General features: G+C 38.2%; 1 protein-coding gene across 1 annotated transcript in view; it reads right to left on the reverse strand.

Moving 5' to 3' along the window:
- Positions 1-14,005, reverse strand: part of LOC107657123 (adenylate cyclase type 2-like) — a 64,333-nt gene that overhangs the window by 19,879 nt on the left and 30,449 nt on the right. Inside the window, exon 2 of the mRNA XM_016445141.1 lies at positions 1,548-2,077. Coding sequence (XP_016300627.1) covers positions 1,548-1,712 — 165 coding nt within the window. The 5' untranslated portion in view covers positions 1,713-2,077. The remainder of the gene's footprint in view (positions 1-1,547; positions 2,078-14,005) is intronic.

Genomic DNA, 14,005 nt, shown 5'->3' on the forward strand with positions numbered 1-14,005 from the left:
TATATAGAAAATATATATATATATATAGAAAATATATATATATATATAGAAAATATATATATATATATAGAAAATATATATATATATATAGAAAATATATATATATATATATTTTCTATATATATATATATATACAACAGTTATTTCCGGTCCTCGGATTTGATGTTTGCACGTTCCAGACAGGCTGTGAATTAGTGGTGGGGATTTTTTAGTGAGTCTTTTGGCAGGTTACATCAATACACCAGTACATGACAACAACTGACTGTCTTTATGAGTGAGTCATTTAAATAATCTACTCAACCGATACATTCAAACACACCAATTCACTCAGGAACGAAACAAGTGACTTATGAGTGAGTCATTGAATCAGAGAATTCAATTGATCAAAAGTACTATATTTACTATATTTTGATCAATGAACAAGCTTTGGTGAGCAAAAGAGACTTTCAAAAACATTCATTATAAATGACATAAATCTTACCAACCTCAAACTTTTGAACAGTACCATAATCTCTACACCAGTCACTGATTATATATAGAGTCAGAGTAAACAAAGGACAAAGTAAAATGATTAAATGACACTATCAGACAACAAGTCCCTACCTAAGTGGGCAAATCACAGCACTAGTTCGACCCCACCACTCACCCACACACCAATATACACACTCACCGCAGTGGGTAGAGTCCTCCACTCATGTTCACCCAGTTAAGTCAACCACTCCGAATTACCACTGAGCTACAACTTTCAAACACATCAGAAATACATACCTCAGTCCACAAGCACACACAAGAAACACACACACACACCTACACACTCCCATTATCCTATGGGCTTTGTGAAACTTCAAATAAATAGTAAAACACAACACACACACACACACACACATACATGCCCACACACAGAGAGCCACACTGGTTGTAATTCTGTTCCTCCCACGGCCGGTTGGTGTTGAGAGAGAAGGTTACAGAAGTTCATACAGATGGTATAGTGCTTAACGGCTAAAGAGATGAACAACAGCGGTACGGAAGGAGCGTTCACGGGCCCTCTTCACATCCTGCTGACTCCAGAGTTTATGTGCGAGTTTATGTGAGAATGTAACAGAGGAACCAAAGAGAGAGAGAGAGATTATTATACAATGTGCTACAAATTCCCAGAGGAAAAAAAAAACATTCTGATGGACCTGGCATGAACTGCCAATTATTACAATTAAAACACTAAATTTCCTGTCACGCATAATGCCAGTTCACATCAGCATTGTGATCATCAGACTTTAAATTACGCAACTACAGAGGATCAGCACCTCAGTGGCTGCAGGATTATGTAAGAGAGGCTGCTTCAATCATCAGAAACCATCTGAACAGCAAAGACAAAACAGATCCGGCACATGTTAAATATTGACTTTTTCTGTGACAGTTAATGTCTTTCCTAATTTTAAGTGACTTGTTCAACAGCGCACACTTGCGTGGGTTGGCGTTTGACCTTTGATTGTGGGCGTGTGTAAGCATGCATATTGTATGAGTGCATTTGCATGAACGTGGCATCTCACCAGTTTCAGGCTGAAGAAGAGCACTAGCAGTGTGACACAGGTGAGCATGCTCAGTCCCAGCAACAGAACGAATGGCTGGTACTGCCTAATGCCAGAAAATTTCCTGTACAGTGCTTCCTGTTTCAACTCCTGCTCGTTCAGCAAGTACTTCCCTTTTGCTGGCATTCTGACCAACGGCAGTGTGGTGACTGAATAGTACTGGCCAATCAGAGCAGAGCAATCAGATGCCACAGAAATACACCACCTCCCATCCAGCAGAGTGCGGCTATGCTGAAATCCCCATAGAAACCACGTGAGAGTGTATGGGAGGTCATTCCAGTGCAGAACACTTCTGCTCTCCCCTCCAGAGCAGCATTCTGTGCATGTCCTTTATGATCCTTCTTCGTTCTGTATTCACTCTTTCAGCACTTTTCGCCTCACTCTGGTGCCTCCTGGTCCTGTTGGAGAGGGCTTCAGGATATCACGGGGTGTGTACGTTGGATGAGAGGGAATGCAATGCAATTACAGATTCTTCCACAGTCCAAAAATTCCTGTCACACACAAAAAATAGAGAGAGTTATTTATTAGATGTGCTACAATGATTATACTAATATGATACCTCATATAGTCATTCTGACCCACTGAAGAGCAAAAAAAACCTAAAATTAGGAGCTCGGTTTGTTTCAAAAGCTTTTGAATCATTCAAGTTTAGCGAGTATATTTTCAGGTCAACTCCTTAGATCTTTATAAACACTGCTCTGTTCAGTCATTCCCACACTGGAAGCTCTCTGTGTCTGTAAAAAGGCTTTTGGGTAGAGTTCAACATTTGTGTGGATTCAGTCCTCTCTTCATTACAGAGCCTAATGCTGATGGCTGCTGTCCATGGCATCCTCAGCCAAACCTCAGCTACAACTCACACTGAGGCGAGCGGAGCTCTCCAAAGAGAAACCTGAGTGCACACTGGACACAGAGTATGTGAACTCTGCCCTGCTGGACACATAGAGACCTCGGTGCAGAGAGTGGTTAATGGTCTTACTGTGCTTGATGTAGTCACACTGCAAACATGCAGACTGTACAGGAAAGGAAAACATTTTAAAAATTTGGGGTCAGAAAGATTTTTAAAGAAATGAATGCTTCTATTCAGCAAGGATGCATTAAATTTAAGCAAAAGTTACAGTAAAAAACGTTATAGTGTTACAAAAGATTTCTATTTCAAATGAATGCTGTTATTTTGAACTTTCTATTCATCAAAGAATCTATTTTCAACATTGTAATAATCAGAAAGGTTTCATGAGCTTCAGATCAGCATAATAGAATGAGTTCTGAAAGATCATGTGACATTAAAGCCTGGAGTAATGGCTGCTGAAAATTCAGCTGTTTGTAATATTACTCCACAATATTACTGTTTTAATGTATTTTTGATCAAATTAATGCAGACTTGGTGAACATAAAAGACTAAATATAAAAAATTAGATTTACTAGTTGACCTCCTTTTTTTAGCTATGTGATTAGTTCATCGTCATTATCATCATCATGACCAATCCCTGATCTAAATGCGCCGGAAAACAATCTGCATTAGTACATCCTCATCCTCAGGTGGAGGAAACGGTCCACAGAGGAAAATGAGCAGAGGAGTCTCTGTAAATAAGCTTCGTCCAAAGGTCATGATTTCTCAATGCAGGTTATTAATGTTTGAGGAGCGCAACCAGATGATCATGGAAACGTAAGCAACGGCTTCACATCTGAATGCACACACACCATGAAACACACTTATGAGTAACAATCCAGAGTTTTTCATGTGATGCTAAACTTGGCTATGCTGACGCATTGCTGACAACATGACTCAAACTCAAAAGCAAATGTTATCATACAATATTTTTGTCTGTTCTCATTTCTTGATTACCATATAAGTATTAGAAATATCATCTAATACTATTGCAAAAGCTTAAAGAAAGTGAACGACTGGAAACTACAACACAGAGAGAAAGAACAAACTCCAAAGCTCCATTGAAGTGCCCCTGAAAAGAAGCACAGAAAACAGGACAGACAGAGAGAGACAGAGAGAGAGAGAGAGAGAGAGAGAGAGAGAGAGAGAGAGAGAGAGGCAGAAAGAGAGAGAGAGAGAGAATTTTGAATTTATAACACCTTTATTAAATACAAAACTCCAAAAAAAAATTACAAAACACCTCATTACATTATCCCATAATCTCAGAAAAAGACAACACATCATTATCAACCCAACACAACAATTGTTTTCCAAACGTACACTCCAAACGTAGAGAGAGAGAGAGAGAGAGAGAGAGAGAGAGAGAGAGAGAGAGACAGAGAGTAATAGAGAACTGGGATGTTCCATGATTTTCTCTTTGTTGAGGGTCATTAAAGACTGAAAGACAGCTCCAGGTCACTCTTTCACTCTCCCAGACAAATGCACCCAAGCCAACAAGTGGCCTTTATATTCCCAAACTAAAGTTACCATGGCAAAGGAACAATCCAACAGGGCAATAACAGAAAGAAAGAAAGAAAGAAAGAAAGAAAGAAAGAAAGAGAAAAGGGTGGGAGAGACAGAAGGAATGAGAGTCAATAGTCTCTCCATGCGGAAACGGAGGTCAAATCCTCCTGGCTGCTGCTGTAGTTCCTGGAAGTGCACGGCACAAGAGTAGTGAAGCTCTGAACATACACAATGATCTGACGCTTGACATGACACAAGCACAGCACTATAATCAGGCCGCCTCCTCAGGGTCAAACTGTATGTAGCTGCACATGAACAGCACAGCAGTCTGCAGCTCCACACTAATGCTCCACACTATTGACAATACAGTAATTTATTTCTCAAGGGAACAATAACATTAACATCACCTACCTATGATGATTAAGCAACGATACTTATAAATGCAATATAAATGCCTATATTTTTACTCAAATGTGGCATTAGTAGAGTGTACTGAGAATTAAATCACTTCTAAAACATTTGAATCCAAAGTTTTGAGGCACAAACTAACACCATGATCATAATGTTGTGTTCTCTCATCCATCATACTCCCCCCTCATGTCGTTCCAAACCTGTATGACATTCTTCTTTTCTGGAACATAAAATTATATACACACAAAATAATATTTTGAATAATGTTTTTTTTGTGTGTGTGTGTCCATACAATAAAAGTCAATGGGCTAAAATGTTGTTTGGACCCCAGTGGCTTTCAAAATATCTTATTTTGTGTTCCACAGAAGAAAGTCAGTTATACATGATAGGAATGATATGAGGGCGAATTTTTTTATTTTAGAAACAGATACCAAAAATATTTAAATTGATATTATTTCCACTTTCTTATTCCAAAACATCATGAGACATGTTGTGCCCAGTCTCTGACACTCCTCTTTCATCTGCACTTCTGTGGAAAAGCATGTGATGGAGGAAAGAGAAGACAGGCAGAAGGAAGTGCATGAGTGTCCAAATCTCAGCAATCTAAATGTGAATTTTCAAGAGCTCCATGTGATGTGAGAGCTGGTATTGTCATTGGTCAAGCCCAGGACAGTGGCCTTTCAACACACAAAAGCCCCATTCTCTGCTTTAATTCATTAGAAAATGAACTATTTACACTTGTTATCTACTCTGCTTTTCATCTCCCTTTTGTTGTCCATTCCATCACGTTGACCTGCACCATCCATTACATTTTTAAAAATGCTGAATTATAGGCTAATCATTAGGGTTGCAATATTGTGATATGATTTTAATGCATTAATCTGTAAAGTTTATGGAAACGCAGAGAGCAAAGACTAGGCATGTGATTATCTTCCGGAAGGGTGTGTGCACTAATGAAATCATACGCATAAGATAAGCAAACAAGCAAGACAAGGTCCCTGTTTAGATTTCCGTTCGATTTCCATTGATTCTGGAAAATACAATGTCACTTAAATAAAAGAAATGTTGTTCACTTTGAATAACTGGAGTGATGTTTACCCAGTAAGAGAAAGATACATACTTGTACAAGTCTTTTTGCTTGTCCCAAAACAACGTTTTTAACAACATAGGCGGAATTTTTTTTTTTTTTCCCCACAACGAATAGCCAATTTTAAAAAATGCTGCATTTCACGATTGCATGCAACGGTCAGTAAACAAATACATGTAAAGAAACAGAATCATTAAGGCTCGGCCAGTTCACAAGGCAAAAGAAAAAACACTTATCAGTTATGAAAGTTTATGAACATCAGGTACAGCGGTCACATAAATTCTGCCGAGTTTTTCAATGGTTGTATACGACAAGACGATAATTCTTCCATCGTGCAAATTATGGTCATTTTCATCAGTTAAAGGGTTAGTTCACCCAAAAATGAAAATTAGGCTGTGTTTTACTCACCCCTGAGGCATCCTAGGTGTATATGACTTTATTATCTGCCATGTTTACACATGATAACTGATTTAGCAGGTAGACACCTCCCTCAGGATTTCATGTTTACTATTGCAATCTGTCAGCTATTGTCATAGCAGTGCAACTATTGACCTTTATCTTTTACTACCTGCTTAAGTCATTTTTGTAATATATTTTGTAAGCAAATATCTGCCAAGAACAACAATATAAATGTACCCATAGGAAAGAAAAATCAAAAGTGAGATCTCTTTAACATCTCAAATATTTCTCTACCCTCAACAGTTGTACACAGAAGCAGCTTTGGGCGGATGACGTATGAGGTCAGCGTTGCGCATGCGCCGGTGAGTCTCGTGAAAACCAACGTTTGTTTACAGGATCAAAGGAAGCTGATTTAAGGAATGTGGAAAAAGTGGAATTAAACAGCTTGAAAGATCAAAGACAATTTTTTATATAACTCCGACTGGATTCGTTTTACCCCTCATTGCAGAGAAATATAAAGTTGCGAGTCAGTAGCCTGTCGAAGCTATTTTACTAATAAAGGTTTCCGTGCTGTGTTGTCGTGTGCACTAATGTGTGTGCGTGCATCTATGAAAGCAGTGTAGCCTACTGCATATAGTTTTAGTTTAGCTATAAACCCGAGTCCGACCCGAACCCAAAACTATTCATTAAACATTAACCCGACCCGAAACCCTAAAGTATTTCGGGACCCGTTAGGCTCGGGTCGGGTAGCAGACCTCTATTGCAACAGACTGATTAAATGTTTACTGCATTTTATTTATACTTCATAGATTATTATCTGCCATGTTTACACATGATAACTGATTTAGCAGGTAGACACCTCCCTCAGGATTTCATGTTTACTATTGCAATCTGTCAGCTATTGTCATAGCAGTGCAACTATTGACCTTTATCTTTTACTACCTGCTTAAGTCATTTTTGTAATATATTTTGTAAGCAAATATCTGCCAAGAACAACAATATAAATGTACCCATAGGAAAGAAAAATCAAAAGTGAGATCTCTTTAACATCTCAAATATTTCTCTACCCTGAAGCTTTCTTTGCTGAAAGGCACATAAATGCCTTATGACTCAGTCTTGATTATTAATTGACTAATTTGATTATTAATACATATTATATGGTAGACATGTTTAAGCTCATATTGAGGCATTTGACTTGGTGCACACTTTGTAAAGTTATTGAGATCACTTCTGAAATTTAGAGGAGACAAATGTGAGAGCTCCCGAGTCTTTAGTGTAGGAGAAATATCTGAGCACAGTGTGTGATGTTGTTGAGATCTCTTCTAAACTTTAGAGGAGACAAATGTGAGAGATCCAGAGCCTCTAGCTAAGGAGAAATATCTGAGCACAGTGTATGATGATGATGAGATCTTGTTTGAAACCCATAGCCTTGTGGGCAGCACATCGACGTGAAGGCACACCTGCACCTCAGACAACATGGGTTTGAATCCCAGCTAAAAGTACTTTCCTGCTCCTGTTCAATTCTCACCTGTCCAATTGTTTCCAGTCTCTACTCCTACTGTCCTGACCATTAAAGGTGAAAAACCCCATTGCAATAAAACAGCAACCTCTGAGCAGTAAAACATTTCTGTAATGGAGTCTTGCAAGAGATTACAGCAGGACAATAAAGAGATCTCCCATGTTTCTCACACGTTTCTCTCCCATTGTCATTTTGGATTCCTTTCTTTCAGAACTCTCTCATGTCCCAGTTGTGTCTACTTTTATTTCTCCTAAGGATTTTTAGTCACTGTTGAGACTAAAATGAGAAATACATGAGAATCACAACTAAGGTCTCCTGAGGTTAGAAATAGCAACCACTGTGCAATAAAATATTCCTATAATGGAGTCTTGATAGAGATTGCAGCAAGACAATAAAGAGATATTCTTGATGAGGAAGACTAAGATGACTGGTGCTGGGGGGTGATTAGATTAGTCCGATGCTATCCGAGGCTGGTTTGGCTAATCACTGCTGTTTGCAGTGCACACAGGAAGTGGAGACTGTCAAAGGCACATGCCCGACTTTGGCACTGTAAATGAATTCTGTCTTAATCTGTTGTTGAAATTCCTCATCTTACAGTACGAAAGTCCAGTCTTCTGATACAAAGAAGGGCTGAGCGGTATAACAACTTTGTAAGGTACATCGATATATTTTCAAATGAGATTTATGATGAGAGAATACCGTAAACATTAGGGGTATAACAGTACAGAAACATGACGGCTCTGTACATACCTCGGTTTTGACGTCATGGTTCGGTATGGTTTCGGTACAGCAAGGGGAAAAAAAATAAACATAACATTGCTTTTTTAAAATATATTTTAAACAGTGGTTTACTGAACAAATTGCTCTTCTTTAAATAAATTTAATTATAATTACAGTTTTCTTAGGGGTAAAAATCTACCTCAGATTCTGCTGTAAACGATTTAAAATCAAATTCTAAATGATAAGATTTCTAATTGTTGGTGAAATATAATTATTTACAGTGGCTGTCATAACTTGTTTCATAACATATTTATTTAAACACATTAAATAATTAAGACATCACTAACACGTAAAGTAAAATATAATGAGAATATAGTCTAATATTTCACGAAATGCTCTTCAATAGACTTCGTTTCTCTAGCGAATTAACGATTTGTGGACACTGATGCCTTGCCTGAGGTAAATGAATTGCTACGTGACATTTTGTTTACAATTTGTTTTATTGACGTCTTTCCACGGTTGAAACACTGATTGAGCGATTATATGAGGCACAAGATGTTCATTCATGTTTATTTCGTGTTAAAACTAGTAAATAGGAAGGGATGATGCGCTGCCGTTTGAACTGAGGCATTTATTGATCTGTCACGCCACATCAAAGAGCGTCAATGGCATTTCTATTGTTTGAATTTCCTGAAAAAAAAATGAACATGATTTGAAAGATGAGACTTTGTTTTTTTATCAAAAGTAACAATATCTAAAAGTGGAAGTTTCCAATGAAGTTTCTCATGCAGTGGTTAAACCAATGCTGTGTTTGTTCGGTACACATGCGTACTGAACCAAAAGACTCGTACCGAATACATGTACCGTTACAACCCTAGTAAACATTGATATATTATGATGTTGCAAACATATTTAAAAAAATAATGGATAACACAAAGTGAGCTGCTGCATGAACAATGCATGATCCAAGCTGCTCTAAACATGAGACTGGGTGGGAATCTGATGGCACCTCACAATCCATCTGATTTCGATTCTGGGAATCACAATCAGATTATAAAAAGATTCTTGATCTAAATTATTTTAAATTTATTATTATAAATTTATTTGTGCATGTGTTAAGAATGAACTAATTGCATGCACATTAGTTAATTTTCAGTTGAACTAAAACAATAATTTACTAAAAAAATCATACCAGGTATGATCGTATTTACTGTGCAACAATACAAAAATGTCAGTAAAGACTTTGCTATTCTGTTTATACCATGACTTTCAAAACTAAGGCCAAATTTCTTCCTGCCTTGCAGGTCTGATCTGCACTCAAAGTGAATTTCCGGTGTGGGTTATATAACCAGAGGGTCAGTTAGTTATTCAATTCAAGGGTTCACACACTTTTTCCACCCTGCAATGTGAATGTTTAAACTGTGTGTTCAATAGAGACATGAAAACGTATCAATGTTTATGTTATTTGTTTCAGCAGACTGTGTTTGTCTATAACATCACAAATGCCAAGCAATATTCATCTTATGACAGTCCTAACTCACATAAATGCACTGGCCTGACACATAAACATTATAAAAACATAAACTGTCTGTGAAACATGCAGAGCGTATTCTGGAAAGTAACACTGTACTGCAGGTTCCTTTATTACTGTTTACACAATAACAAAAGTGTGTCACATGAACCACACAATGAGCAGCTGGGGCCTACATAATTTTATGGTGACTTTACAGAATGTTGACTATTTTTTATCAAGAGATCAACTCTGCCTCATCTGTCTTTGCATGCTCTCTCTCTCTGGTGAATCACAGATGCAGTCTGGTTAATGGCTCCATGCAGACAGAAATGGTCTCTTTGAAGGAAACATATTCCAGCATCACTCTCATAAAGAGACATAACTGTTATCCTTCGGAAACACAGACAATAGCAACCCTGCTGTGTGAGGGCAAGGTCAAGCTACAAAGGAATCCTGGTAGTGTTGCTGTGGTTGGAGATGTAGTCTATTTGAATATGTGACCCTGCCTGTGAAAACCCAGCTAAAGTCATTTTTTGTGATTTACTGTTTTCTACATAAAGTGATCCTTCATAAAGATGTAGAACATTCTGTGAAAATATAACCTTTATATCTTTAATATTGACTGAGTAAGGCCATGTCAAAGATTGAAATCATAGTGAAATTAATGGTTGAAATCAAACTTTGATGCTTGCTATCTCATAATTAGATTTTGAGACTTTAACCTGGATTTCACAGACAGGGTCACATATGTGTTTTAAAACTACCGCGCCCTTCCTTTCACCTACAGTATGATGAAGTCACCACAATATTTGCAAATATTCAAAAAAGCAACATGGAAAAAATATAGATCCCCTCTGATTTAAAGGTGTAGTTTACCCAAGAAGATATTTTAAAAAATGTCAAAGATTTTTCTTTTTTTGTCCATAGAATGGAAGTCAGAATCCTGACTGAATTTTTATTTTGGGTAATTAACCCTTTAAATCCTGTATGCAGTTGTTCTAATTCTGGACCTCAGCGGACCTCCAATGGATCATTTTCTCATAAATATAAGTTTTGTCTTAGTGCATAGAAAATCAATTTAGTCCCAGCTTGTTTTAGACTTGAATTTGTACCTAATCCATGTCCAGTGCTACGGCCTACAAAACTGTACAAGTCTCAATAAACCTATTATTTTCAATGATTAATACTCCTGACTGCATTTCCTGGTAGCACACAAGAATGAGTAAAATGTTTGATTTTGCAGTAGGTGGCACATAGTCGATTTCAGCATATTGCCTTATCAGGATGGAGTGTTATAACTCTCACAGTAAGTGTTGCCGATCTGTTCACACCATCACATTTCATCCCATGAGTTAAATTAGTTTTGCAAAAGAGACAGAGTAGAGCAGCCATAAACACTATAACCATAGAAACATATGAAATTGAACATAAAAGGGAAACAGACTGTAACAATTATAATGACCTCATGTGGCTCCACCCTAAACAGCCTCCTCAAGCAAATCTGTCCATTCTGCTATAGGATTCACACAAATCATTTCCCCCATTTCTACATTAACGCTATCAGAAAAAGAAGGTACAAATCTGTTACTGGGGTGGTATCCTAAGGTACAAAAACTAAAAGGTACATCTAGGGCTGGGCGATATAGAGTGGGGGTTCAATCTTCAACTGGCTGGCAGGAGCCGCCACTGACAGGTCATGTGACCTGCCAATGGCTGGTGGCAGCTGCCAGTCTGATTCTGGCAGGTCACGTGACATGCCAGTGGCTGGCTGGCCGCTTCAGGCAGCCGCTGTAGATCTGCGAGTAGAACGCCTACCCTATCACTCTCCCTGCAAGGAAATACACTATTTTATTATGAATATATTTTTATGACTCTGTTTTTTTGGATGATTGACCTTTTAGGTTTTTTTCCCCAACTAAAGCAGTCAAATGAACAGCTGGTTGCTTACTGACGCTTCGTTGGACGCTCAACCAGCCAGCCTCTGCTGAGATGCAAGTAGCTGGCAGTCTCAGCCGCTGTAGATCTGCGAGTATAATGCTTTCCCTATCACTCTCGCTGAAAGGAAATATTTTATTGTTATGAATATATTCTTATGACTCTGTTCTTTTGTATGATTGACGTTTTAGTTTTTTCCCCCCATTTAAAGCAGTCAAATACCGTAATCACGACTGGTTGCTTACTGACGCTTCTCTGGACGCTCAACCAGCCAGCCTCTGCTGAGATGCAAGTATAACGCGTTCCCTATCACTGTCACTGCATGAAAATACATTATTTTAATATTATAAATATATTCTTATGACTCTATTCTTTTGTATGATTGACGTTTTAGGTGGGTTTATCCCAATTAAAGCAGTCAAATGAACATGATCACGACTGGTTGCTTACTGACGCTTCTCTATCCCTAACTGATTGGCAGCACCAGTGACCATTGGCAGCTGGCAGTCTGATTCTGGCAGGTCACGTGATCTGCCAGTGGTTGGCTGCCTGGCGGCTGGAAGTCCACTGTCAGGAACCATTGATTTATGGCAGATTTTCGTTGCTCTCCTTCCACTCTATACGGAAATAATATTATTATTTTTTATTGTACATCTGTTCATATGACTTTATTCTTTTACATGTTCGATGTTTTATGGAGTGATATGGAACCCATTCAATTCGGAGCTGAAAGTGACTGGCTGCACTGAAGCGGCAGTAACCCACCAGTCGGGATCACGGTCATTTGAACACTTTATTTGTGATAAACCTCCCTAAAATGTCCACAGTTTAAAAGACTAGACTTATAATAATATATTAATAATCATAAAATAATATAGTTAATTGCAGAGACAGTGGTAGGGAACGCGTTAAACTCGGAGCGCTCTTGCGGCTGGCCGATTGAGCAGCCAGTGCAAGCGGCAATAAACTGCCAGTCTGGATCACGGCCATTTGAACACTTTATTTGTGATAAACCTCCCTAAAATGTCGATCATGTAAAAGAACAGACCCATAAGAATGAATTCATAATCATAAAATAATATATTTCCTTGCAGAGAGAGTGGTAGAGAACGTGTTATACTGGCAGCTTCATAGCGGCTGGCTGGACTAAAGTGTCAGTAACCCACCAGTCGGGATAACAGTTATTTGACCACTTTAATCGGGATAAACCTCCCTAAAACGTATATCATATAAAATGATAGATTCATATGAATACAGCCTATACATAATAATAAAATAATTTATTTTCTTGCAATGGGAATGGTAGAGAACACGTTAATCTTTAAGTTTAACAGTGACTGGCTGGATGAGCGGCCAGCGAAGCGTCAGTAACCCACCAGTCGGGATCACGGCAATTTGACCACTTTATTTGTGATAAACCTCCCTAAAATGTCCACAGTTTAAAAGACTAGACTTATAATAATATATTAATAATCATAAAATAATATAGTTAATTGCAGAGACAGTGGTAGGGAACGCGTTAAACTCGGAGCGCTCTTGCGGCTGGCCGATTGAGCAGCCAGTGCAAGCGGCAATAAACTGCCAGTCTTAATAATAAGCATTTCCTTGCAGCTAGAGTGGTAGAGAACGCGTCAAAATTAGAGCTCAATTGCCACTGGCCACTGGGAGCGGCCAGAGAAGCGTCAGACCCACCAGTCGGGATTACGGCCATTTGTCTCCTTTATTCAGGATAAACCTCCCTTATACGCCTATGATATAAAAGAGTACATTCATAAGAATACATTAATAATAATAAAACAATTAATTTAATTGCAGTAAGAGTCGTAGGAATAAAACAATTAATTTCATTGCAGTAAGAGTCGTTAAACTGGCAGCTGGCTGGACGGAAGCGGCAGTAACCCACCAATCGCGATCACGGCCATTAGACTACTAATTAAACCTCCTTAAACTCCTTAAACCTTAAAAATACATTCAAAAGAACATATTCACAATAATAAAATTATGCATTTCCTTGCAGCCCTTGCAGCAACGCATAGGCATACTCATAGCTTAAAAAGGCTGACTGGAGGAAACTGTTATAGGAGGACATGAACGCAAATAATATATTAATTGACTCAAAGTTGTTTACAAAAACAATGTAGAAATAACAAAAATAAAATCAGAATGATTTCCTTGGAATGAGAGGCAGCAGAGGCTGGCTGGTTGAGCGTCCAGCGAAGCGTCAGTAAGCAACCAGTCGTGATCACATTCATTTGACTGCTTTTATTGGGAAAAAAAAAACTAAAACGTCAATCATACAAAAGAATAGAGTCATAGGAATATAGTCATAATAATAAAAAAATGTATTTCCTTGCAGCGACAGTGATAGGGAACGCGTTATACTCGCAACTCAGCAGCAGCTGGCTGGTTGAGAGTCGAGAGAAGCGTCAGTAAGCAACCAGTCGAG

The sequence above is a fragment of the Sinocyclocheilus anshuiensis genome, unplaced genomic scaffold, assembly GCF_001515605.1.
Source record: "Sinocyclocheilus anshuiensis isolate Anshui unplaced genomic scaffold, SAMN03320099.WGS_v1.1 scaffold944, whole genome shotgun sequence".
Classification (NCBI taxonomy): domain Eukaryota; kingdom Metazoa; phylum Chordata; class Actinopteri; order Cypriniformes; family Cyprinidae; genus Sinocyclocheilus; species Sinocyclocheilus anshuiensis.